We start from the raw sequence: 26,356 nt of genomic DNA, 5'->3' as shown, positions 1-26,356 counted from the left end.
AGATCTTTTATTTTTTTTGTCACCGTTTTTAAATAACAAAAATATAATAAAATTTGTTCTACCCTCAAAGTTGCATAATAGACTTTTTCTATTTGTAATTTTAAGTAAGCAATGCATTTAAAAACGAGAAAATCGTGCAAAAGATGATATAATATGAATAAAACATTTTTTCAGTATAAGTATATAAAATAAATATGTAGATGGAAAGGAATGTTAAATTATTATGCATGCCCACATATACATTTAAGTATTCACGTTTCAAAAAATAACTGAAATTATTGCAAAATTTAAAAAGGAAAATATAAATCCCTCCAAAAGTGGGATGTTTTCATTTAATTTATAACCGATTTAAATGCCATCAGACCAATTGATATTTATTTCGACAAGGAAAAAAGGAGAATGCATTTAATAAATGATGAGCCCTTAAAAAAAAAGACATCACCTGTAAACAATCCAGAAAGTAAAATCAAAATTAATAATAATATGAACTTGTCTATAAGCACAAATCATAGCTATGAAGAGAATGATGATCATTCAGAAAAATTGTGTTTTTCAAAAAATTCGGATAGTTTAAAAAACTTTAATGAAAATGAATATCACGCCGACAATTACTTAAATGCAGAACCAAAGAGATCTTTTAATGATTGTGAAATAAAGGAAGCAATAAAATTGGGCACATCTCTCGATAAACAAGCATTTGATAAAAACGATGAATTAAAAAATAATACAAAAGTTGAATATAGTGATAAAGCATGTAATTTCTTTGATTATATGGAAAGAAGAAATAATGAATTAGAAGAAGAAAAAGAAGAAAGCGATTTTTATTCATGTAATTTAATCGACGAAAATGATTATTCAGTAAATAAATATAAACATAATTTAGAAAAAAAAGATATAAATACAAAAGAACTGCTAACAGATGATGAAATCGAAAAAAGCGATGTAAAAAAAAATGTTAAAACAAAATTTGAGCATTCCCAAAATATAGATTGTGCAAAAGAATGTGATGACGAAATAAACAATGAGATAGAACTTGAAAAAAAAAATACACATATATTTAAAGATGATTATGATTTTCTTAGTGAATATTATACTATATTTAATAATGAATCAAAATTATCAAATATTATGAAAACCAATGATGAAAATAAATCTGAAAGTGACCATAAATCGTCCGAATGTAATTTAGAGTATACTGAAAACATAAAAAATTCAAGAGAGGAAAATGTTAATATACTTAATTCAAAATGCGAACAAGATTATAATTTTATTAAAAGTGAAGGAGCACATCCAAAAAGCGAATATAGTATGGATAAAAGAAAAAGCTTGCATAGTATGTCTTCAAAGATATGCACCCCAGACAAGGAGAATATCGAAGCAGCGCAAAAAAATTTTGAGCCATTCTATTTATGTGATATGAAAAGTAGTCGTACACATTCGAGATGTGATAGTGAAGAAAATTTAACAGAAGAATCCCAAGAAAAATCGGAAAACGAAACAGGAGATGAGCAAGAAATAGTACATATAAAAAAGCATAGTAACAACACAATTTCCAATTTGGGACGAGATACTTTAGAAATTTTTAATACCGAATTAGATAGTAATGATATTGATATTTTTAAAAAGATTCCTAAAAATGGTTCATATAATATAGAAGATAAAATTAATAACTATAGAAGCTCAAAATGTGGGGTTAGATCATCGATAATTTCAAATAGAGGTTATAACTCCACATATCGCAATGATAATAAATATGATGTAAAAAATAGCTTAACGGCAAAAGTTAGTAATTTTAATGAAAAATCACGTAAGTTTTCTTTATCGAATAAAGAAAATCGTATAAAAAAAAAATATAGTTCATATAAAAATAGAGATTTGGATTTATTATCAAAAAGGCTTGATATATATAATAAAAATAAACAATGCCAAAATATTATTAACTTAAAAAAAAACAATAATAACATAATAAAGCCAATCAAAGTAATAAGACACCAACAGGATTTTTCTGTTGGCATGATTAATGGGATTAACAAAATTGATAGAAGAATAAATACAAAACGAATACATAGCACATGCATAAATCGAAAAGATGAAAAAATAAAACTTCCAATTTTCAAAGTGAAACCAATGATACAAAAAAGGGATTTTGATTTTGATGCAATGGTAGTAAAGGATGGCCATGTTATTCCAAGAAAAACAAACTTAGTAAAAGAAGCTTTTGATAAATATAAATTATACAAAGAGAAACCAAAAATATAAAAATAACATAAGAAATAACATTTTTTAAGTTATATATTATTTTTCTTTATTGTATTATTGAATAATGTTTTTAAAATTATCTTTAGTTTGATTAAAAAGGGAAATATAGGTGTAACAAATTTAACAACAATATTAGTAATATATGGGAATACTACACATTGCACATTAGCATATATGATTTCAACGGGCATAGACAATAATATTTATTTGCATACCAATTTTTTATTTTAAATTTTTATCGTCATTTTTTTTAAATAATATTTCATTTGAATTTTGTATGTTTTTACCAAATAAAACGATTAGCATATTTTTATTTCGATATATTTTTTAACACCTTTACAATTCTTTATGTTGCTTTAAACAATAAATATTTTTTTAAATGAAAAAGACAAAAAAAAACAAAAAACAAATATTGGAACTATACATATCTAATGTATTAATACGAATGTAAATAATACAAGTATTGATAGCATGCAGAAATTGTTACATAGGCGTTTAAAGCGAAAAGAGAAAAATAATAGAGAGTAAAACGCGATACCTTCTATTTTATATTACAGTGAAATATTACACAAAAAAAAGTATTAGGCATTAACTTGTCTTAATTCTTCATTTCTTTTTATTTAATATGCTCAATATTTCACTTATGGTTGAAAATTTTCCTGGATGTTGTTTTGGTGTGATTCCATTTTGTTCTAAATTTTGAATATAATTCCAGTTATCAAATGTAAGGAATTGTATTTTTTTTTTATTTAATAAATCAGTTATATCATTATCGAAGAATGTGGTTGTCTTTTCTAAAAAGTTGGAAATCGTCAAAGCGCTATGTTTAGATGAAATAATCTGGCTAGCTATATTTCCTTTAGGGCCATTAGAAAACCAGCCAGCTCGGAATATTCCAAAATTATTTTTTAAAATATCTTCATTATATTTTTGAATAGATTCATTATATAAATTTTCTGAAAACGTATTTTTTTTAAAACCCGTAGCGTATATAAGTAATGGAGTTGATATCGATTTTTTGTAACCCAAATTGGTATCATTATTTTTTAAATTTTCATTTATTTCAAATTCAATGTTTTTTATATGATCATTAATTGGATCGATATTCTTAATTTGATGACAAAAAATGAATTCTATAATTTTATATTTATTATATAAATCTTTATTTTTTTCAAGCTCTTGATAATTTTGAACCATATTTAAAAAAAGTTTATTCTGTCTATTTCGCATATTAGAATTTTCATGATCTTCGTCTAAATCTCCATTATTATTATGGCTTTTAAAATATGAGCACATGTCATAATTATTTTTATTTAAGATGACTTTTGTATTATCTAATGAAAATAATTCTCTTAACTCTGCATTTGTAAATGATGCTTGTTTATATCCTCGTCTTCCTACTATATAAACATGATTAATTTGATGACGCTTTATAGAATTTAAATAATTATTATTAATATCTGTTTTATTTAATTCGTCTATTGGCTTTATAAGGATTCTGGCAATATCTAATGACACATTTCCATTCCCAATAATAACTGAATTTGAAAATTTTTCAAAAGAATTTAAATAATTATCTATTTTTTTACATCGTATATCATCATAATAATTATTGTAAAAATATATTAAATCTCTTGCATGAAATATACCAGAGAAATTTTCATTTTCTTTACAATCTATTTTTTTAGAATATGGTATATATGGGAAAGAAGGCTCAGAAGCTCCACAACAAAAAACTATTGCATTATAATAATTTCTTAGTTCTTCAATTTTTATATCAACACCAATATTTACATTTCCAAAAAATCGATATCTGTTATTTATAACAACTGAATTGAATGTTTTATATATATTCTTTACACTTATATGATCAGGTGCTACACCATATCTTATAAGCCCATAAGGGTTAGGTAATTTATCAAAAATGTCAACCTTTATTTTTTCATTTTTTAAAAAATATTTACAACAATATAAAGCAGATGGACCTCCACCGATTATTCCAATTTTAAAATGTTTATTTTCACTTGAAAAAAAATTCTTTCTAAACAAAACAAAATTATATATTTTTCTGTATTTTATATTTTTAATGTTTCGAGGCACACACAACGTGCCACGCAGAATCATTGTTGTTTCTCCTCTATATAGTGTTCCTACTTTTTTCTCAAAACTGTTTTTTTTTAAATATTTCTCTTATATATGCTTAAGGATTCATTTAACCAATGCAAAGCATGTACTAAAATGGGTGGGAACTTAATATCTATTCTATAGAACGAAATAATATGGGAGAAAAATAATTATATGTTTTATCTTGATGATAGTTTATTACTATTGAGCTGAATTTTTTAAAAATTTGAAGCTAAGCAGGATATACTACTTAATGTAAAAATATTTTAATCTGGAAATGATGTTCATCGATTTATGCATGTTTTTCCTTACATTCATTTACTCGTTATTTTGTTTAATAGCCATTATATGATGCACTTTCTATTTATTAAACAACTAAATAGCTTAAAGGCGGATAGAGTATCTTAAAAATTAATAGCATATGATAATATTGTTTTACTAAGCCATGATGCTAATTTCGTAAATTATAAAAATTCGTAAATGTAAGCAAGCTAAGTTTTGTATTAAAAAAAAATGATAAAATATTCGTTACGCCAATTTTTCATAGTATCAAAAAAAACGAAATTATAAATGAAATAAATAAGTTTATTTAAATGTACAAAATTACATTTTAAGAATATTAATTTGTATTAACATTTAAAAAAAATAGAAAAAAAAATAATGTCATATATAAGTGGTATTATGTATAGCCTGAAGCAAATACAAGCATATGGGTATACACAAGTTTTCATTGCAACATCCCTCGAAAGCAATGCTTTAGCGAAATAATCCACGTATATGTAAATAAATAAAATAATTATATACACACATTATGGATATATTACTAATTAAAAAAATGGAAAGTATGATATTGTGATAAAATTATGGAAATTTTTTGTTTTAATTTTAAAAAATGGGAATGAGGTATTTCACATTATACGCATTATATCGTGTTCATACATCAAGACATTGCGAAATGGAAATAAGATGACATAAAAAAAAAAAATAAATAAACAAATGAGGAAGTAAAATACTGTATGATATATATTTTACATAAGTTGCCATATCTGTGGGGTAATATTAAGGGGCGGGGAAATAATTACTTGAAAATTTTCACTCTTTTTCAAAAATTGTGTAATTTCAATCCAAGTGTTATTTAGTTTTATAAAATAAGAAATTGGTGGAAAATTAATTAAACCAACTTTCAAAGGAATTAACATTAAATTTATAACATGAGATGAATTTTTTGGTATACATACTACTTGTTTTTTAAATCCACTTATTAGCCAATTATATTTTGTAGAACGATTATTTTTTTTTTCATCATCATCATCATCATCATTATTATCTATACATACAAAATATTTTATATATATATCATCATTTATTTTGTTAGACAATATAACATTAATATTTATATTGCTATGGAGTATTCCAGTTTTGGGTATATCATAATGAGCATCAATTGATAATAAAAATTGTGGAATAAATGCAAGCAAATTATATATATATTTTTTTTCATGTTTATTTATTTTATAAATATTTTGATTTCTATATTCATATGATATATTTATATTTCCAATGGCATTTTCATATTTTAAGTGGTTTATAAAAGTATCCTCTTTATCAAATATATTCTTATATTGTACTTCAAAAAGTAAAAATATGCTTTCTCCTCCTTTGATCCAACTATTAATAGAAATTTCATCATAAAACTTTGTTTGTTTCGTTTCATCGTTTTCTTTATCACTTATTATATTTGTGTTGGTATTGTTACATATGGCCTTTCCAGTGTCTGTTCTATGATTAGAAGGTTGTATATCTTTTTCGTCTGCCTTTTCGTCTGCCTTTTCGTCGGCCTTTTCTCCTACCTTTTCTTCCACCTTTTCAGTGTCATTATTAATTATTTCTATTTTTGGAGGTTTTAAGTGAAATGAAATGATTTCATTTTGCAAACTTTTGGAATCGGAGTCCTCGTTTTTTTCATTGTTTAAAAAAAATATTTTAACCTTTTTTATTTGTGTAACATTTTTTTTTAATATTTCTATATTGAATTTTTTTAAAAATACAGAATAATTATTATTATTTAAATTTAATATTAATTCGTATAGCATTCCATTTTTTGATCTATATGTATTTATTTTTTCATTAAAAATATTTACAAGTTTAAATTTTTTATGAACAATTAATTTATTATTTAAATGTGTGTATGTTAATGTTTGATCATGATTAATAAAATTATCAATTTTAATTTTTCCTATATAATTTATTTCTTCTATTTTATATATATCTGTTTTTCTTTGTTTTCTTTTTTTTCCACATATATCATTATTTATTATACATTTTATTTCTATTTTGTCTGTGCTTGTAGAAGATTTTTCATATAATTTTTTATATAAGTTATCATCCATATTTTGTTTACTATTTTCAACAGAGCCAATTTCACTGTCTATTTTTCGACGAGGTATGAACGAGATTATTGCTTGTGTGTTTTGCATATCCTTTCCAATTTTATTACATCTTTTTTTATTCCAATCATTTTCTGAGTTTTCGTTAAATTCGACAATGTCATCATTATAGTCGTCAACATCAGTCTCTTCATCCATGTAAGCATTTCTATCCTTATTCTTAATCATATCCATTTCTTGATCATTCAAAATTTTAAGATCCTCTATATATATTTTTTCATTTTTTTCAATATAAAAAGTTATTAAATCTACAAACAGTATTTCATCTTTAACAATGGTATTGTATAACTTAATATCATCACATTCATTTGCTTGATTTTTATTTTTAACTGAAACGTGGATATATTTTCCTCTTCGTTGACTAAGGCCACTTACTCCATCAGTCTCGTCACAAGTTATGTCACTATCCTCGGAAAGGTTTTTATTCTTACTTTGAATTTGCTGTTTTTTTTTTATAACTAATTTAACATAGTTTATATTATCATATACTAGTGATGTTTTATTTATATAGGAAGCACTTATTTTACAATTTAGAATTGAATCTAAGGTTTTTATTTTAATATAAAGAGGTGAAACTAATTGATTTAAAAAGAAGGTTGTATAACTATTATGTTTATTAATTATTATATTGTTGGCGTTTATAAAATTAACATATGTTTTTATAAAGGAGTCCATTAAATTATCGTTAGGTAATATTCCAATTTTTTGATATAAAGCAAAATTTTTTATTTTAAGAAAAACATATTTAATTTTATAACAAAAATTTTCCCATTTAATTTTATTAGACTCAAGAATATTAATTATATTTAATTTTATTAAATTTAGTCCATCTTTAATTATATAATTTCCTTCAGAATATTTTATGTATAAATATTTATTTTCTTCTTCACTATATAATTGTAAAATTATATTATTAACATTCAGATTTTTAGTAAATGCAGAAAAAATAAATAAATCTAAATATTCGTCATATTCTGCACACACATTTTTAACACGTATATATTTTTTGATTTCATTATTAGTTTTATTAGAGGATATATTTTCTTGAATTTTGTCTGTCTTAGTTTCCGTATTTTGCTTTTCTGCATATTCTTTTATCTTGCTAGCCAATAATGTATCAAGGTGATACATTTTAAAAGCGTTATTTTTACTCGTACAATTGTTTATATGACCATAGGATGGTGTTGTATTTTTCTTTTCATATGTTTCCTTTTGGTTAAGCCCGAAATTCATATTGGACACAAACATATATAAATTATAATCCGACTGAACAAATATTTTAATATCTTCCGTTGGCATGTAGAATATATTATTTTTTTCATTTTTGGAAACGGAAAAATTAAATTTTTTTAAACTATTCAAAAATTTCTTATTTATATTAAAATAATAGTTATCTTTACAAAATTGTTTAGTTTCAAATTTGATTATTTTATTTTTATTTGCTAAGAATTTCAACTTATTTTTATTTGGCTCGTCATGTGTTAGGCATACCTTATTTGTGTTATTATCTGGCCCTAAAAATTGTGTCCCTTGTTTATTAGCATCAAGGGGAATATTTTTGTTTCCCTCGTTTTCTTTAGTATCATTTAATTGATTCTTGAAAAACAAGTTAAGTGTAATTATATCTCTTTCCAATGCGTCGTAAAAGTTTAAATAGTAGCTTTTATTTTGCTCGAGCTTTAAAATAGAATTTTGGCTAGTCATAGAAAATAAATCAAATTCATAATTTTGAAAGGAAGTGAAATTAATATTAACATTTTTAAAAGATATGATTTTAGTATACTTATTTGATAAAAAATATGAAGCACAAAAATGATAAAATTTATTATTTAAATCATGAAATAATAAAAGTTGCATACACAATTGTGTAAGAAAATGGAATGGCGATTCTTCAATAATTTTTCTAACAAAATGAAATGACTTTTTATATAATTTATTTTCAAATAATAATATAGCTAAGAAAAACTTATTTATAATATATATATTTTTATGTTTTCTTGAATATAAATTAATAATTTTATTCATAATATTTATTAGTAGGTAGTTTTTTTGTTTATTACTGTCTTTAGAAAATGCTTTCATATGATAAATTGGAAAGCTATTATACATATTTTTTTTATTTTCTATAATTTCTTCTTCAATTACATTTTCTATATGTTTTTCAAATTTTTTTTCTTCTAAATAATTATAAAAAAAATTAAACAAGTACATTCTATGTGTATTTATTTCATTATATACAAAATTGTTTAAATCCCTTTCAGGGTTGTTGTTAAAAGTATTAGCATTCATATTAAGTATGTTCTTCAAAATAATAAAAGACAATTTAAATATATTTGAAACATTAATACTAAAATCGGTGTATAGAAAAAGTTTGTCGTTATTTTTGGATTCACTTTTTTCACTAAGTGTAGAAGAAGTAAAATTCGAACAAGCGGAAGATGAGTTTTCTACACAACTCGATTCTTTGTGGTTTTCAATTTGAAGTTTTGATTTCGATTTTTTTTTATTTTTTGTTGAACTTTTTTTATAACCTAATTTCATAATATTTTTTTGTAGAGATAAATATTTACTGATATTTGTATTTTTATGTTTAACAGTTGTGTCTCCCTTTTCTTTTGTTTTTTGATCGATTTTATTTGCATTTTTTTCAATTTGTAAATCCCTTTTACGTTCAAACAGAAATTTAATTAAATTTCCAAGATTATAAAAATATATTGAAAAATATTTTTCTTTATTTATAAAACAACAATTTAAAAGAAACAACAATTTTTCATTTTCGTTTTTAAATATATCACAAAAAACTTCATTACTAGTTTGTGGTTCATTTGAGCATAAAATATTTTCTGTTTCTGTATGTTCACCATTTTTAGACTCATTGTTTTCTTCATCATTTGTTTTTTCATTTTTACAATTTTTTTTATTTATAATAATTTTTTTCAGTATATTTTCTACACTCGGTGGCTCGCTACTATCATTTTGGCTAAATACCTCATTCAGCTCTCTCACTAAAACGTTATTCAATTTGTGCATCCCTTTCCTACTACTATTACTATTGTTACTGTTGTTGCTATTGTTACTATTGTAGGGTTTGTTTTCTTTTACTATTATTATCCCTGTGTTTTTATTGCCCTCATCAGCATTATCTTCCTTTGTAGGTTCATTTTTTTTGACATCCTTTTGGTAAGCTTCAATAGAGTCACTTAGATTTTCCAATTTTTCCTTTATTATGGAACCTTTAAAAATACCCTCTTTTGCCTCGATATGTTTTTTCGCTAGCTCTTTTTTTTTATGTTTTGTAATTTTTTTATGAATGTATTTGATATAATTAGGATGGCTCATATATTTATTGACACTATTTCTAAAGGTACTAAAATTGTGCATAAATATAAAAATTTTATTTTTATAAAAAAATTGAGCAAATTTTAAAGCTTTTATTGAAATATATGAAAATTTATTTAAAAAAAGTAATAAAGTAAATTTTTTAAAAAATATATATTCTAGCAAATGAATAGAACAAACATTTCTTTCGTATATATATCTGGTTATAGCTAGTTTATATTTTTCAAATAAGATCGGAGAATGTATTATACACTTTTTTTTTTTAATATAAACATTGAGGTGCTTGAAAAATAATTTTTCAATACTGCTATATAGCATATAACATTTTTTGAAAAGATTTAATTTTAAATACAACGCACATAAATTTTCCCCCCACATAAAAACTGATAAAAAAATATCATACATGTCTAAATATAATTGTTCATCATAATCTGTAATAAATTCGATTTTGTTTATATAAGAATGAATGTCATTTTTTTGTAAAAAGAAATTTATATCTACACATTCATTGCAAAATGAAAAAATATTGTGATTTTTATAAAAGGCAACAAATTCGCTTATGCCGTTTATTTCGTCATGATTTGCTTCATCTTTTTCTTTTGTCTTTTCTTCAGCTTTTTCCTCGGATACGTCATTTGGTTTTGCTTCCTCTACACATATGTTGGATATGCAAAACTTTTTTTTTTTTTTTTCAAGAATAACTTTTTTCTTTACCTCTACATAGCTTAAAAAAATATTGACGCTTTTGTTGTAGGAGCTTTTAATGGAATGGTATTTTTTTTCAATACATATTTTGATATGATCAATATATCTGATTTTAAAATGTTCATAAAGTTCTTTGACCTTTTCATTTGTATCATATTCTTCATTTTGAATTATTGGGACACTTAATATTTTGATAGTTTTATAACTATTAGAACTAAAATCGGATTTAATTTTTTTAATATTTTTGATTTCATTTACATTATCTTCTAAATTGTATAAATATATAAATATACAATCCTCATTTTCTTCATTTACACTATCTTTATATCTATTTAATAAATATTCCTTTTCATTTTTATATTCTTCTAAATTTTCTGAATATAAAAAATAAATATAAATAAAAGCTTTTTCAATTGATCCATTATCTTCATTTTTAAAATATTCAGCTATTGAATTGTTATGATATTCATATTGTAAATTAACTCGTATTTTGTTTATCTTTTCGTCTAATTTTACATCATGTATTTCATAAAAATCATCTTTAAAAAAGTATTCGATATTTCTTAAAATGTTTTTGTCCCCATAGCATGCAATTCTAAGTTTATCTGCTGGCATTATTTTAATTGATGGGGTAAAAGACCGTCAAACTAAATAAAATTTATGATACTACATATGATGGGAACATATACAAATGTGTATAATACATATACTTATCTACATCTGAACTGTTTTTTCAACAATGAATAAAACAAAGTATTTCTGTAGAAATAAGTACATATATCATATCAAATAGAATTTCGTCTAAATTTAACCATATACTTATTTTTCTGATTAATATACATGCATAGTACATATGCTTCGTTTTTTCTGAAAATTAAGAATTCATATATCTTCTTTAATATCCATAAATTTTTCTCATTTTCTAAAATTATATACAATATTTTTATAGTTTAAAAATTGTGCAAATTTTATTTATTTTTTTATTTTTTGAAAATTTGTAAAAATTATTTTTTTTTCATAATATTATGTTTGCTTCTTTTTATTTGGAATATTTTCTCTGGTGGCTTATAAAGTTTATAGAATATTAATTTCGAGCAAACCTTTTTAAACGTCAAAATTTTAAGCACGACATTATTTAATTTGAATTTTATTTTTAAGATTGTGTTTTTGTTTTTTTATTTATCAGAACAATTTTAAAACAATAAATTTTTAGTACAAAGAAATTCAATAGCTTCAATTTTAGAGGAACATAAAATATGATGTTAAATGTTTAGTAAGATCTAGAGCATTTTAAAAATAATAATTCATGTTTTTTTTTTGTGGAGAGATGGCGATATTAAATAAATATGACAATTATTATAAGGAATAAAGATATTTTGATTCTTTATTTTTATTATATATAATTTGGGGGTATATCATTGTATAGAATATTTGTAAGTCCGTTATCATTATAAAGCATTTATATATATTTGTATGTACATACTTATATATATGAACTACTTAAGTAAATTGTCATTTTACACATGACCATATTCTTACAGAACAATTTTTTTTGAAGTAAAAAAATAAAATCTATTTAGACGAATTAGAAGATTTACAAAATATACAATATTAAAGAATAATAAAAAGCATGGCAGGAACAGAAATAACGATTGATAATATTGCATATGCAAAAATTTTTATGCATGCTTTGAAAAATTCATATGATGATGTGTGTGGAGTATTAATAGGAAAATATTATAATTCAGAAAATAATAAAAAAAAATGTATTATAAGTAATACTGTTCCCCTTTTTCACACACATGTATTGTTCGCATTTTTAAGTTTAGCATTTACAATGGTTAGTCTAATTTAGAAAATTTTTATTACAAAAATATTATACTATATTGTCTATGTATTTGTATAAGTATATATTCACTTCATTTATTATAATTTTCTTTACATATAGATTGAAAAGAATTGTCAAGAGACTGGCGAACGAATTATAGGATATTATCATATTAGTGCTGATGATTCTAAAAATGATCATATAAGTAGCATAAAAATATGTGATATAATTTCAGATACCTTAATAAAAAATTATAGCGATGCACTAATATGCTCAGTAAAAATTTCTAAATTAAAGGATGATGAAGACAACTGCATAAAGGTAACCTGTTTATAAGCAAGAAAAAAATATATGACAATATATGTTGTAATGCTATACCACTGTTCTATATATTATTGTTTTTATTTTTTTATAAAAATGTAGGCATTTAGGCAAGAAGGAAATGGAAAATTGAAAAATGAAAAAATACAAATATCTAGTAAAAACAAGGAATTTTTGAAGAAGAGTATCTCAAACCATGAGTATGACATTTATTATAATTATTCTCAAATCATATAGCTACATGTGCATATGCTTAAATTTTATGAACAGTCAGTAGAATTTGTCAACCTTTATATATACAACTTTATATGCCCTTCTTATTTTTCTTCCCCTTTTCAGGTATTTGAATATACACGATTTTGATGACCACTTAAATTGCATTACTTGCGATTTTATGAACCCCAACTTATTTAAAGATATTTCTTAGATCTTAAGATTATCAAATAAGCAAATTTTTATAATTTTTTTTTATTTATCCCTTTGATATTACAAACATATTAATTTCCAAAGTATTCATATGTATACTCCATTTAAAAATTAATTTTTATTAATTTATTTTTTTTAAATTATAACCAACTTTTTATAGTTTGACTTTTTATTAAATATAATTTTTTTTTAACTAAACCTTTTTTATTTAATTATTAATCCATGTAATAATTAAGCCCATTTATCTAGCCTGTCTTAAGTACTAGAGAAAACGGTTGTCAAATTTTATATGTATATATTGATTAGGTATATCCCTATATATCTACAATTTTGTTTACAATTTTATAGTTAACACATTTGAAGTATTAAATATATCTTGTTCGATGCTTAAAAGTGTCTTTCAATCGTGTCCTATATAGCAAGCCCTTATGCACCAAGATGCATCCACATATATTTTATTTCTGTTTTATTTTATATGCTTTACAAAATAAGGGAGAATATAATAAACGATAGTTTTACTTTACATTACTTTGGTTTATTTTTCCGTTTGCTTATATATATATTTTTGGAATGTTTCATGATAAGACATCGTCAAAAAAGCATGGCAAAATAACTATGTCAAAGGATCACAAATATATAAATATATCTATGGTATATTCCTTTTTTCAAATATTAACATATTTACATATACACATATATGATTAGTCAATTTTGTCAATGTGAAAAAGACAAGTGTTTGCTCAAAGCATATTATATAAATAAAATATAAAAATGAAACATATTATATTCCTTTCCATTGTATTCTGTTTTTGTGATCATGTAGTGTCTAATAATTATGTAGGTCGAATATTATTTGAGTTACCAGATAATATTATGGATGACTTAAGTTCTGGTCCAATAGTTGAATATGAAATTAAAGAACATAAAGACGATAATCCAGATATAAATAAAGATGCAAGGCATTGGAATATTGAAATAAATGGAGATAAAGATAATCCAAATATTCAAAGAAGCAACGAAGGAAATGATGATAATAATGACAACTGGCAGTATCACTCCAATTATAATGACAAACAATCAGAGAGCCAAAATGAAAATGAAAGGAATGAATTTTCTCTAAAAAATGAAATGGAAAAAAAGCCAGAAGAAATAAAGGATACACAATTTGATAAATACAATGAATATGATGATTTTGAAAATGTGGATAATAACTTTGAGGAGAATAAAAGAAAGCACTTTGAGGATATGCAATCGGAAGACATGGAAGATAAGAAAAGGGCAGATAATAAAGAGTATGCAGATTGGATAGAAGACAAAAAAAGGTCCGATAATAGAGGCTATACAGGTGGAATGGAAGATAAAAACAGTGCAGGCAATAGAAGCTATATAGATGGGGTAGAAGATAAAAACAGTGCAAGTAATAAAGAGTATATAAGCTGGATGGACGATAAAAACAGTGCAAGTAATAAAGGGTATGCAGGCTGGACGGACGATAAAAACGGTGCAAGCAATAAAGAGTATGCAGGCTGGAGAGACGATAAACAAATTGAAGACCATCGAAATGAGGAAAATAATACAAAAAGTGATACTACTCAAGATAATGATAATTTATCGTTTGATTATTCTAAGCAGGGAGTGAATTGGGACGTAGGAGTATGCAAAAATGGAAAATATCAATCCCCTGTAGATTTACATATGCATACATTAAAAGAAAGAGAGTTAAAAAATTTATCCGATTTTTATTTAAATGCATTTTATGATAATGATGAATATTCATGGAATAATTATAATAGACCATGGTTTAAAGGTGATATATTTTATTATTATGAAAATTTAATAAATAAAATTATTATAAATAGACAAAATAATATGTTTAAAATAAAAGCATCGAATAATGAAATAATTCCTTTTGGTGTTTTATTTACTACTGATGAACCAGCTATATTTTATTCTCATCATATTAATTTTCATTCACCCAGTGAACATACATTTGAAGGATCTGGAAATAGGAGGCATATAGAAATGCAAATTTATCACAGTACCAATGAGATATATGATTATGATGAAAGTAAATGGAATGGAATTTTGGGAAAGAAAAAAAATCAAAAAAAAAATAATGAAACAAATATCCAGCATTCATATATTTTAACATTCTTAAGGAATAGTTTATCAAACCCTCATTTAGGTCACCAAAATACAAAAAACAAAAAGCGGAACAAACGAAGTAAATCATATAATAATATTCAACTAGGTAGAAATGGTAAAAATACAAAAAGAATAAACCAATATCAGGTTATTTCCATTACTTTTTCAAGTGCTGAAATTGATAATTCTACAATTAATAATTTTAAAAAACTCCCTTCGGAAAAGTTTTTAAAAACAATTTTAGAGGGAACCCAAAATATTCCTGTTGGTTCAGGTAAGAAAATATATTCACTTATTTTTCATAAAAATGTGTAGCAATATAATAACATCATTAATATGATTTATTCCCCCTTTACTTATTTTCCAATTTTTAATGTTTCTTCATTTTCATTTTGTTTAAATTTTTTAAATTTATATTTGCACCCCATTTAATAGACCCGACATTGGTGGATCTGAAGGTACCCCTAAATTTAAACTCAGTATTGATGATGCTAAATATGAAAAGTATGGAATTTTTTGCATATCATGGATCTTCAACTACACCCGATTGTAGTGAAAATGTTCATTGGAAAGTTGCCAAAAAATCTTTACCTATATCAACTGAAACAATGTTAAAGTTTTATAATATGTTAAAAAAAACAACACCAGATTATAATAGCAGTGATAATGATAATTTTAGGGCCTTACAAAATGTTCAAGGTAATGTACATAATTATGGTAGAGTATATTTAATACAAGGCTTTCCAGTTCAATTGCTAATCTCATCTATCTTAACTACAAGTGAAGATAAAACTGTGATCGAAAATATAAAACAGGCTTATTCTAAATCAAATGGAAATTATATTTATTTCAACTTTATTTTCTTACTACTTATTTTTATGTATTTACAAAATTATTAAATTTGTATGTTGAATGATTAGCCATATTTTCATCTCTTTTGTTTATTTCTCACTTTTCGAATGTACACTTATTGCGTTTAATTTTATAGGTTTTTAGATTTATTTTTTTTTTAGTTTTTATTGAAAATGTTGAGGTGCTTAAAAGTGTGCCCCCATTTTTTTATTTTTTTCAAGTGATTAAAAATTTATTTCGTAATAAATAGGGTTATATTTATATTAAATTTTTTTGTTAGTAATAATTGAAATATGAAGTAGACACTAATTATTTAAGCATATAGATATGAGTTATATTTTTTATAGTTTATTGAATAGTTGCATTAATTTAAGAATATAACAATATAAACCCAATATAACAAAGAATAAATGATAAAAAAAAAACGAATGTAAAATTTATAATATATACCAATTTCCATGGGTTTACAAAAAAAACGGAAATCAAAAAGTCTGATATAATAAATGGTTGGATAAATAAATTTATCATTACATAAATGTATATCAAAACAAGAAGGCTGATAAGTATTTTCCCCTTTAATCTTACGTCCATTTTGGCTTTGTTTTTTTATGCAGTATATATTTGTGGTGGGATAATATAACAAATAGGAATGGACGTAAAATGGAAATTAAAAATGTATGTAATGCGAATGAAAAGGGAAATGAATATACATAATAAATACATATACATATAAGTAACAAAAATAAATATGACAAATTAAAAAGAAAATGTAATATTGAAAATATGTCTATAATTCATTTTATATTTGAAATATCACCACCGAAAAATAATTTTACTCTTTGTATTATCGAATCTTTGTTGGGGTCAAATGGTTTGTCTTTTGATGGTATTTCTAAAACAGTGGGTAATATTTTGTCATGCAAATCAACAAGGTGCCTTATTTCGTCTGCTATCTGTATGTAGAAAAGGAGTAAGCAAAAAATATTATATAAACTATCTATAAATGTGGAACTAACATGTTTAGAATAAACCCTCTTACAGATAGAGCGCAACATATTTACGCATGCATCATTGGTAATGCATTAACCATTTTATTTTTATATTTATTTTGTTGAAATATTACCTGTTGATTCATTAATATAACTCCACAATCACTTTTCGATGTGTATTCTTTGAAAACCTCCTCAATTTCGGATTTACTCGTTTCTTAAAAGGGTAGAAAAAATTAGAAAAAAATTAAAAAGAAAAGTTTGTAGTATTGTGATTTTTTGTAATCAGTTTGAATGACAGGTATATGTTATTTACTATTATCTTATTACTTGAATTTACAATGAAAAAATTTTTTTTCCCAAGTCCATCTCGAAATCCAATTCCAGCTAGCAAAAAACCGACAACAGAGTCCTGAAAATGTAAGGATGTGTGCATATAGTAGTTTGTACATGTAATATAGTATAAGCATTTATTGAAGAATTGCATATATAAAGTTTATTGGTTTATTTTCGCTGTTATTACTTCATCCCCTATAATATATATTTTCAAGTCTGTTTCATTGAAAAACTTATATCTTCTAGATGTCATTATATAATAGAGTGTTACTGTTTATTTATATATGCATGGCATATATATATTTATAATATATAAGTTAAAAGGTATACTGTTTCCTTTTTAAAGGAAGTATAAAATATATATAAAATGATTGAATAGAAATAAATTAAATAAAGAGGTCTTCAAAATAATTATCATTACTTTGGTATTGTTATTATTATTTCTCCCATTTCTTATTCTCTATATATTTTATTATATCTTCTATTCCATATAATTTATCAGCTTCTTCGTATTTTATAATATAAATAAATAATTGTAATAATAAGTAGATTTGAAAGTGATGAAAAAAATATTCAAGTTTTCATAATTTACTTATTATATTTTATTTACGCGCAATTCGTTAAATTTTTCTTATATATATTTTTTAATAAATCTTAATATAAAGTGTATATGATAAAACTTATAAAATTTTGTGTAAAGGCAAAAATATGGATGGAAAATTAAAACTATAATAAATTTAAAAAAGGATATATAAAATTAAAAAATGATATATTATATTAAAAAAACGTGCAAAATAAAATGAGAGATTAATAATATCCTTTTTCTGAGGAAATACAACATTATAAATATTTTATATATTATGTTATATTATATATATATTACGTACTGAAAATATTTCAGCGTCCTTGTATTTAATTTATATAGTATTACATACATACAAAAGTATATAAAAACTATTTATATTTACAATTTGTTGACCAATTTTATGCACTTAAAAAATATTATTGTGGAAATTGTTCTTAAGGAAAAATAATTTGGATATTAAATTTTAAGCTTATTTTGGTAAATTACCAAAAAAATTTTATTGGAAAAAATGAAAATTGATATGATTAATTAAAAAAAAATTTATGTACATAGGAAAATAGCAATAAGTAAATAACAAGTTTAGCGAAATAATAGCACAACCAATATAGCATGTTACTAAAAATGAAACAGCTATTATGCTTATAAAATTTGATTATAATGTTATAATATTTTTTAGGGCTATATATGAAGCTTATTTGATAAAATATTTAAAAAGTTTTGTTGTATTTTGTTAGTCCCCCCAAACATGTTTACTTTAAGGGGGGGTTATATATACATGCCAAATGGGAATGTTCAAGGACACAAAAAAAATAGGATAATATATAATGTATATATTTTTTCTTCGATTTTTCTATTTTTTTTATACTATAAAAAAGAAATAATATTAACCAATCCATATGTATATACATACATATAATATGCTTTCCATTTAAATAAAAAATATATACCAACACTAGCTATTTGGAAATACCTTCATAATAAGTATTATCAAAAGAAAAAAAAATTGATAAAATATATGTACGTCATAAAAATAATAAAATGAATAAAGTATTAAGAATTGTTTTTTAAAACATGCAAAAATAATTGGTGTGTAGAAAAAAAAGCCAAAATATTAAAAAAAGGAAAAAATAATCCAAATAATAAAAAACAATAGATATATAAATAAACTTGTTCGTTCTTTAGTTAATCATCGTCATCATCATCATCATCCTCCTCTTCATATTCCTCCTCGTCCTCATCTTCTTCTTCTTCTTCCTCTTCGTCATCCTCTTCTTCATCTTCCTCGTCATTTTCTTCGTCGTCTTCATCGTCGTCGTCATTTTCCTCTTCGTCATCATCCTCTTCATCATCTTCTTCATCTTCCTCTTCTTCTTCAGACCCCTCGACAATTTTTGAGACATAAGCAGTTGGTGTTCTTCTTCTTGATCTTGTACCTGAATCTAAAATGTTAGATAAATCAATTCCGTCTAATTCTTCCTTTAATTTAAGTTGTTTTGCATATTCTTGTATTTCCGAAGGATTTGGTAATCTATTTTTTTCTGAACATATTTCTTTTTTTTCACAAAAGGCAATAATTTTTTCTTCTAATTTTTTATTATATTCTTCGTCATTTTCTTTATTTAAATCTTTAAAAATAGTTGGGCCAATTTTTAAGTCCAATACAATTTTACGTAACTTTTCCTTTTTAATTGTATGTATATTTTTTTCTGTAATACTTCCACTTGATTTTTTTCGACTTTTTGGTTTCAATTCATCATTTTCATTATCATTATCACTATTATCATCTTTTTTATTTCCATTTTTTTTTTCTTTTTTCGCATTTTTGGATGATGGGGTATTAAAATCATCACTACTCATTTTTCTTTTCTTATTATTTTTTGAATCTGATTTTATTGATTTATTACTTTGATTATGTTTTTTTTGTTTGTATTCATCGTCACTTTCGTTGCTACTTTTTGTTTTCGTACTTTCATCATCCTCTTCTTCCTTTTTCCCTTGTTGTTCATTATATAATTTTAATAGTTTATCTTTTAATATATCTTTTAATATTGCTTTTTTTTCCTTATTGTCTGTAAAATATGACTCATCGACCTCTAGATAGTCAGCAACATCTTTTCGAACACTTTTTATAGTCACGAGATTTAAATCTCTTTCGGGTAATATTTTGTCAAGTACTTCCTTAATTTTTTCAACCTCATTAGGGACATCTGTATATTTAGTAAAATAAATTAATGTTATACTAAGTATGGTACGGTGAATATATATAGATAGAAACGCATATATTCGATATGGTTATGAAAAAAAAATATATAACACATGCATACATTTATAGGGGCATGATTTATTCAATATATACATTTTGCTAAGACAAGTACAATTTTCAAGTGTATAGTATAAAGCATAAAATAAAGAGATGCATCGACTATTGTTCAGTTTGAAAAGAACTATCATTTCACACACTTTTTTGTAAAGGCCATTATAATTACATGAAGGTTATTAGAAATGTAAAACATAAAAGTAAACTCTCTTGTGCTCATATATACAAATATAATTTCTTACCCATTTGTCCAATGATAAATATTTAAAAGATAATAAAAAGAGAAAATATTATCGTGTAATTCTAATTAAAAATTGTCTTAGTTTTAAATGGCCTATAAAATAAGTATAATGAGAGAAGATGAAAAAATATACATTACATAAAACTTTCTTACATCAAATCAAAATTGTTTGCATATAAATTTGCTGTATTTCGAAAACATATAATAATATGCGTACGTGGAGATATCCAAATTTACGTCTTTAAAGGCATACTCAAATTATTGGCTATAATTAATTGTATCATAAATAGGGTGGTGTGTGAAATAAAAAAATTCGATAATAATAATAATAATATAATTAAAAAATAAAAAAAATGATAAAAAACACAAGGAGGAGAATATAAAGTGATAAAAATAATAAAGAGAGGAAAAATATATCAGCTTATTTATTATTTACGAAAAGGTGATAATCCTTCAGTGTGTTATCATTATAGCTGCTTAAATTAAAAATTGCCAAAAAAGGGAAAAACAAAAAATTTTGTATTTTAAAATATACGTGTGTAATAATATATATATGTATATATTAATATATGCATATATGATACTTTATTTTTTGATAATGCAATTTGATGATAAATGATAATATATAGCCATTTCTCAATTTTATTCAAAGCATAATATCCATGCATATATAGTATTTTATGACAGTAAAGCATATTTCGCTTTATTATTATCTTTTAAAATTATTATTTTTTTAGTCCCTTTTTTTTATTTCTTATTATGTAATCCATTTTTTTTTGAAGATAATTTTTTGCGTTATTTTTTTGTATTGCTATTATATATTACACATAATCTGTTATGTATTAACAAAAAAATATATATAAGTATTTATGTGCACATTTGCATAAGCCTTTTTCAAGCATTGTCTTTGCGAGTTTCCATTTTTTTAAAACACAACGCACATATATTACATTATTATCATTATTTTTATTAACTTATTTGTATTTGGATATTTCCATGTATATAAGTTGGTTAAATAGTTCCTTTATTGTGCAATAGCTATATGTCTGTGTGAATACTTGTATGCATGTTTGCAATAATTTATACATATATTTCATATATGCATGTATTTAAATTCAATGAATTAACAGTTTATTAGTTTTATTACATACGTAATTACACATTCTATATCTTAGGTCTATATAGGGATACTAGTTTGTATGCCTAATTTGTTTTTATAGATCTATTTTCACGATTTTATTTATCACTTTGTATTTCATAAAAAGTATAAATAATATAATTAAATGGTAATATTTGTGATGTAAATGATATTAATTAAAATGTGAGACCATATTATATTCGAAGGACACTATCAAAAGGAATGTTTAGGAATGATATATTCTTCGGAATAAAATATATGCATTATATGGATATAGTGATGCTTATTAAAAACTAAAATTAATTACCTCCATGGCAAAAACGGATAAGCAAAATACCGAAATAGACTGCACTTGTTTGGATTTATTTGAGGAAGCTACCAAGGTATATCGTTTTTCGGATTGCGAAATAATTAAAAGATGTGTAAAAGATGGAACCCTAAAGGAATCGGATAGTATATGCATATATGGGAAAGAAAGTTGTGGTAAAACTTTACTACTAACAGAATTATTAGTTGACCTTTCAGCTGTAAAAGAACTTAGAGGAATGAATTGTAAAGTTGCTTTTTTAGACTGTGATTTAAGTTTTAACTATAATAATTATGAAAATATGATAAGCAAAAAGTTTGAAAAATATATAAGCAATAATAATGTCGACATATATAATAAATATGAAAAAGATAAATTAAAAAAGGAATTATTAGAACGGTCTTTTTCAAATGTTTATTATATCCCTATATTCAATCCAGGTCATCTTTTAGTTATATTAAACAGCTTAAAAAAATTATTAGAGCAAAAAAACTTTATAAAGGCATTATTTATTGATTCAATATCATTTTGGAACTTTTGTAAATATGATAAAATAAATTTTTTTTCAAATAATAATTATGTAAAAAGGAATACATTAGAGCTATTAGATTATGCTTTCACTCTTATTTTAAACCTAAAGAAAAGGTATAAGTTTTTATTTTTTTACACTAAATTGTGTAATGAGGATAAGTTTGTGGAATATACCATAAATTTGTCGATGAATGAAAATAGTATTGAGTCCACAAATAATCTAAAGGCTCCCCAAGAAAATCGAAAAGAAAATAATGCATTATTTAATAAATCAAGTACTTTTAAAAAGGAATATTTTTTAATACCACACAATTTTAATGATATAATTAAAACACATATATTTCGCAAAAAGGATTTTGTAACTAAAAACTTTTTAATAGAAAAACCTTTTTTTATTTTTTTAATTCCAAATGAAAAAAAGCAATTTGCATATATTGATAAAAAATCCGAGAATCCAAACTTAAACTTCCTAATGTGTCTATCATCTGAAATGAAAAACCCAAACAAAACACAATATTCAAAGTTTTTTTTTAGGATAGTTAATTCACATACTATTGTTCCCCTATGAAATTATGAGGGGAAAGGGAATGGGCTTGTACGGATTTAAACAATATTGCATGTATACATATATATATAATGTAATCATATTGGTATTATTGGAATGCGTGTCTATTATGAATTCAAAAGTATATACTGGTTAAAGAATATAAATACTAGCCATACATTTTTTAAAATTAGCTTTATCAATGAATGGGTATTCCCTCATTTTCAAAAGTAAAGATAACTAGCTTAAATAATTGACTTTATATCATAAAGAATGACATTATCACTATTTAAAATTCCTTTCATACTCTTATATGGATTATTTAATGGATAGAAAACATGCATTATATATATTATATCAAAAATATAATGAAATGCTTATTTGCATGCACCTATTGCACGTGGTAATATCCATTATTTTTATAATTTCCACGGAGTGTAATAAATAGGAAAAACAAGGCTTACCATGATAAATTGGATTTAAATCGAATAATTATATAAAAATATATTCCACAAATTCGGAATATATTAGGAGTATGATAAATAAATGTATACACATATAGTGGAAAACGCCAAAATTTTTGTTGAAATTGTGAAAATATGGTACTACACTTATCACAGTATTTCACCATAACAAAGGAAAATATACACAGGGGTTGCAATATTAATTCTAAAACAAATATAAAAAATAATTTGAATGTGTCATTCATTCGTTGTCTTATTCAGTATATTTTATTTATATTTTATGTAAATACTTGGAAAAAAGCCCATATATATTTAAAAAAATATATTTCAAGAATTTATAGATATTTTGAAAATATATAAACAGCCAAATTGAGTTATTTAATTATTTTTATTTTATATCCTATTTTACCTGCACAAAAATATCAGTGTTAATAATTTTATGGGCATATTAGTGAAACATTAAGTACATGTCATTATTAATGGAAATTTACATTTGGGGGAAGTTTTCATTTCATTATTAGGTTTTAACAAATGGCATACGATATATTTTAAAACTATTATATCATAAATAATTATAAGCAATTCATTTATTTTTAGTTTGCTTTCGAATTTTGTATTTTACATTTAAAACATTACTTTTAATTTTTAATTCTATTTTCATTTCAACCTTGCTTGTCAGAAAAAAAAAAAAAATATTTATGCTTGCAACTATATTGTTCAGAATTCTTTTTCCCACACACAATTATAGTATTGCTGTTCAGAATAAATCTTTGTTTTTTTATAGACAAATCAAAAAAAACTACAATAAAATTTTATTTTTATACATTTTTTTTTCTATTATATATAGCGCTTAAAATTTTAATTTAATTTTATTTTTATATCAAAAATATAACTTTTGTGTGTTTTATTTTTAGTATTTAAATTTGATATTTTTACATAAATTATATATAAATAAAAAAAGAAAAACATTATTTTGCATTTTAATTCATAAAAATTTTCCGCTGTTTTAATACAAAAAAAAATGGAAACATCAAAGCTACAATATATAAAATCCATGCAAAATAATGAGCATGATCACAATGTGTATCAAGAAGATACAAATATTAGTTTATCGCAAGGGAACTATGTCGAGTCCCCTCAAAATATCGGAAAGACGATTTCTATGAGTGGATATTACACACTTCCACATGAAGGTGATAGATCTATGGATGCAAATAATATTCCATATATAATACCGGATGCTACTGAATCGAGGATACCTATAGATCCAACCACTATGCAAGCTACTGCAGCTTTAAACCAAAGTTTAATGTATCAAAACCATGGGCTTCCAACAGATTATCCAGTAAGACTAAATATTAAATATATAATGTCATTGTTGTGTTATATGCATGTTTATTATTTTACAATTGCTACAGTTTTATTAAAAAAAGACAAATTGCATATATGCCCATATAATGTTTAATTGAATCTCAAATGTTCATTGTATTTTTTTTTTTCTAAAAGTATCAAATGTTTAATGGAATGAACTCAATGTATGGAGGAGGAGTTCCACAATATTATGGAGGAATGAATATGCCAATGAACCCATACTATGATCCATATGGACTTATAAATCCATTATCTTGCTCTCCCGTAAATGCAGAAAAAAGCAAAAAAAAAGTTAAAAGATTTTATTGTTGTTAATTTATGGGACATATATTTATTTTTTTCGTTATATAAAAATTATAATTTTTTTTTTTTAAACATATTTTGTATATATAATGTTTGTCTTTGTTTTTTCTTTTTTATTAATTAATCTTTATTATTATCTAATAATAAACATAAAGTAAATTGATAAAAAGTGTAATTATATTGACAAAAACACTATAAAGTTCGAAAAAAAATGGAAAAAAATGAAGCATATTAAATGTGCAAAATTTTTCAATTTTATAGATTTTTTAATGCTTATCGTTTTAAATAGAACTTATGCCTATTTATTATTCTATCATATTATGATAAATATTGGTTTAAAAAAAATATATAGGCATGTGTGTATTTATATGATGATTTTAAAATATGATAAGATAAAATGAATCAAAAAAGGGTATTATGAATGTAATGGAAAATAAGTATATTCAATTTTTAGTATATATGCATAAATGCGATATGTATGCATGTGCATATTTGCAATATTTGATTAAGGGTAATAAGTATGCTTAGTGTGTGCTTAAAATTTTTTTTAGGAATTCACGTTATAGACATTTTTGATGTTATAAATAATAATTTAGAATATGAGAAAGCGTGCTTTATAAAATATTTGTAGTCTGCATGGATATTTTTATATAATGTTTGTTTTTTTTATAATTATGAATAAAACATGGGAATATTTTTTATTTATGAAAGAATAGGGCATACATTTATACATAAACATGTTTTTTTAATATATGTTCATAAGATCTGTCTTTTTACAATTTT

At 23.5% G+C, this 26,356-nt stretch overlaps 9 protein-coding genes across 9 annotated transcripts; 5 read left to right on the top strand and 4 right to left on the bottom strand.

Moving 5' to 3' along the window:
* Positions 1–399: 399 nt before the first annotated feature.
* On the top strand, positions 400–2,259 carry PCHAS_0710700 (conserved Plasmodium protein, unknown function; the record flags this gene model as incomplete). Its single annotated transcript, XM_733820.2, has 1 exon — positions 400–2,259. One exon carries the CDS (start codon positions 400–402, stop codon positions 2,257–2,259), a length of 1,860 nt encoding a protein of 619 aa, XP_738913.2.
* Positions 2,260–2,865: 606 nt separating this feature from the next.
* Positions 2,866–4,383, bottom strand: PCHAS_0710600 (adrenodoxin reductase, putative; the record flags this gene model as incomplete). Its single annotated transcript, XM_016797642.1, has 1 exon — positions 2,866–4,383. One exon carries the CDS (start codon positions 4,381–4,383, stop codon positions 2,866–2,868), a length of 1,518 nt encoding a protein of 505 aa, XP_016653576.1.
* A 1,028-nt stretch (positions 4,384–5,411) lies between these two features.
* Positions 5,412–11,489, bottom strand: PCHAS_0710500 (conserved Plasmodium protein, unknown function; the record flags this gene model as incomplete). The annotated part of the gene is made up of 1 exon (XM_016797641.1): positions 5,412–11,489. One exon carries the CDS (start codon positions 11,487–11,489, stop codon positions 5,412–5,414), a length of 6,078 nt encoding a protein of 2,025 aa, XP_016653575.1.
* A 1,015-nt stretch (positions 11,490–12,504) lies between these two features.
* Positions 12,505–13,450, top strand: PCHAS_0710400 (ER membrane protein complex subunit 8, putative; the record flags this gene model as incomplete). The annotated part of the gene is made up of 4 exons (XM_016797640.1): positions 12,505–12,714; positions 12,823–13,023; positions 13,126–13,223; positions 13,363–13,450. The coding sequence occupies 4 exons, from the start codon at positions 12,505–12,507 to the stop codon at positions 13,448–13,450; spliced, it is 597 nt and encodes a 198-aa protein (XP_016653574.1).
* A 770-nt stretch (positions 13,451–14,220) lies between these two features.
* On the top strand, positions 14,221–16,493 carry PCHAS_0710300 (carbonic anhydrase, putative; the record flags this gene model as incomplete). Its single annotated transcript, XM_016797638.1, has 2 exons — positions 14,221–15,868; positions 16,030–16,493. The coding sequence occupies 2 exons, from the start codon at positions 14,221–14,223 to the stop codon at positions 16,491–16,493; spliced, it is 2,112 nt and encodes a 703-aa protein (XP_016653573.1).
* A 747-nt stretch (positions 16,494–17,240) lies between these two features.
* On the bottom strand, positions 17,241–18,024 carry PCHAS_0710200 (V-type proton ATPase subunit F, putative; the record flags this gene model as incomplete). The annotated part of the gene is made up of 4 exons (XM_016797637.1): positions 17,241–17,399; positions 17,570–17,652; positions 17,766–17,847; positions 17,959–18,024. 4 exons carry the CDS (start codon positions 18,022–18,024, stop codon positions 17,241–17,243), a joined length of 390 nt encoding a protein of 129 aa, XP_016653572.1.
* Positions 18,025–19,539: 1,515 nt separating this feature from the next.
* On the bottom strand, positions 19,540–20,920 carry PCHAS_0710100 (conserved Plasmodium protein, unknown function; the record flags this gene model as incomplete). The annotated part of the gene is made up of 2 exons (XM_016797636.1): positions 19,540–20,564; positions 20,917–20,920. 2 exons carry the CDS (start codon positions 20,918–20,920, stop codon positions 19,540–19,542), a joined length of 1,029 nt encoding a protein of 342 aa, XP_016653571.1.
* A 1,444-nt stretch (positions 20,921–22,364) lies between these two features.
* Positions 22,365–23,459, top strand: PCHAS_0710000 (P-loop containing nucleoside triphosphate hydrolase, putative; the record flags this gene model as incomplete). The annotated part of the gene is made up of 1 exon (XM_740974.1): positions 22,365–23,459. The coding sequence occupies one exon, from the start codon at positions 22,365–22,367 to the stop codon at positions 23,457–23,459; it is 1,095 nt and encodes a 364-aa protein (XP_746067.1).
* A 1,461-nt stretch (positions 23,460–24,920) lies between these two features.
* PCHAS_0709900 (conserved Plasmodium protein, unknown function) lies at positions 24,921–25,585 on the top strand (the record flags this gene model as incomplete). Its single annotated transcript, XM_740978.1, has 2 exons — positions 24,921–25,244; positions 25,406–25,585. 2 exons carry the CDS (start codon positions 24,921–24,923, stop codon positions 25,583–25,585), a joined length of 504 nt encoding a protein of 167 aa, XP_746071.1.
* Positions 25,586–26,356: the final 771 nt, after the last annotated feature.

This window comes from Plasmodium chabaudi (genome assembly GCF_900002335.3).
Source record: "Plasmodium chabaudi chabaudi strain AS genome assembly, chromosome: 7".
Classification (NCBI taxonomy): Eukaryota; Apicomplexa; class Aconoidasida; order Haemosporida; family Plasmodiidae; genus Plasmodium; species Plasmodium chabaudi.
This window is presented reverse-complemented; position numbering and strand designations above follow the sequence as displayed.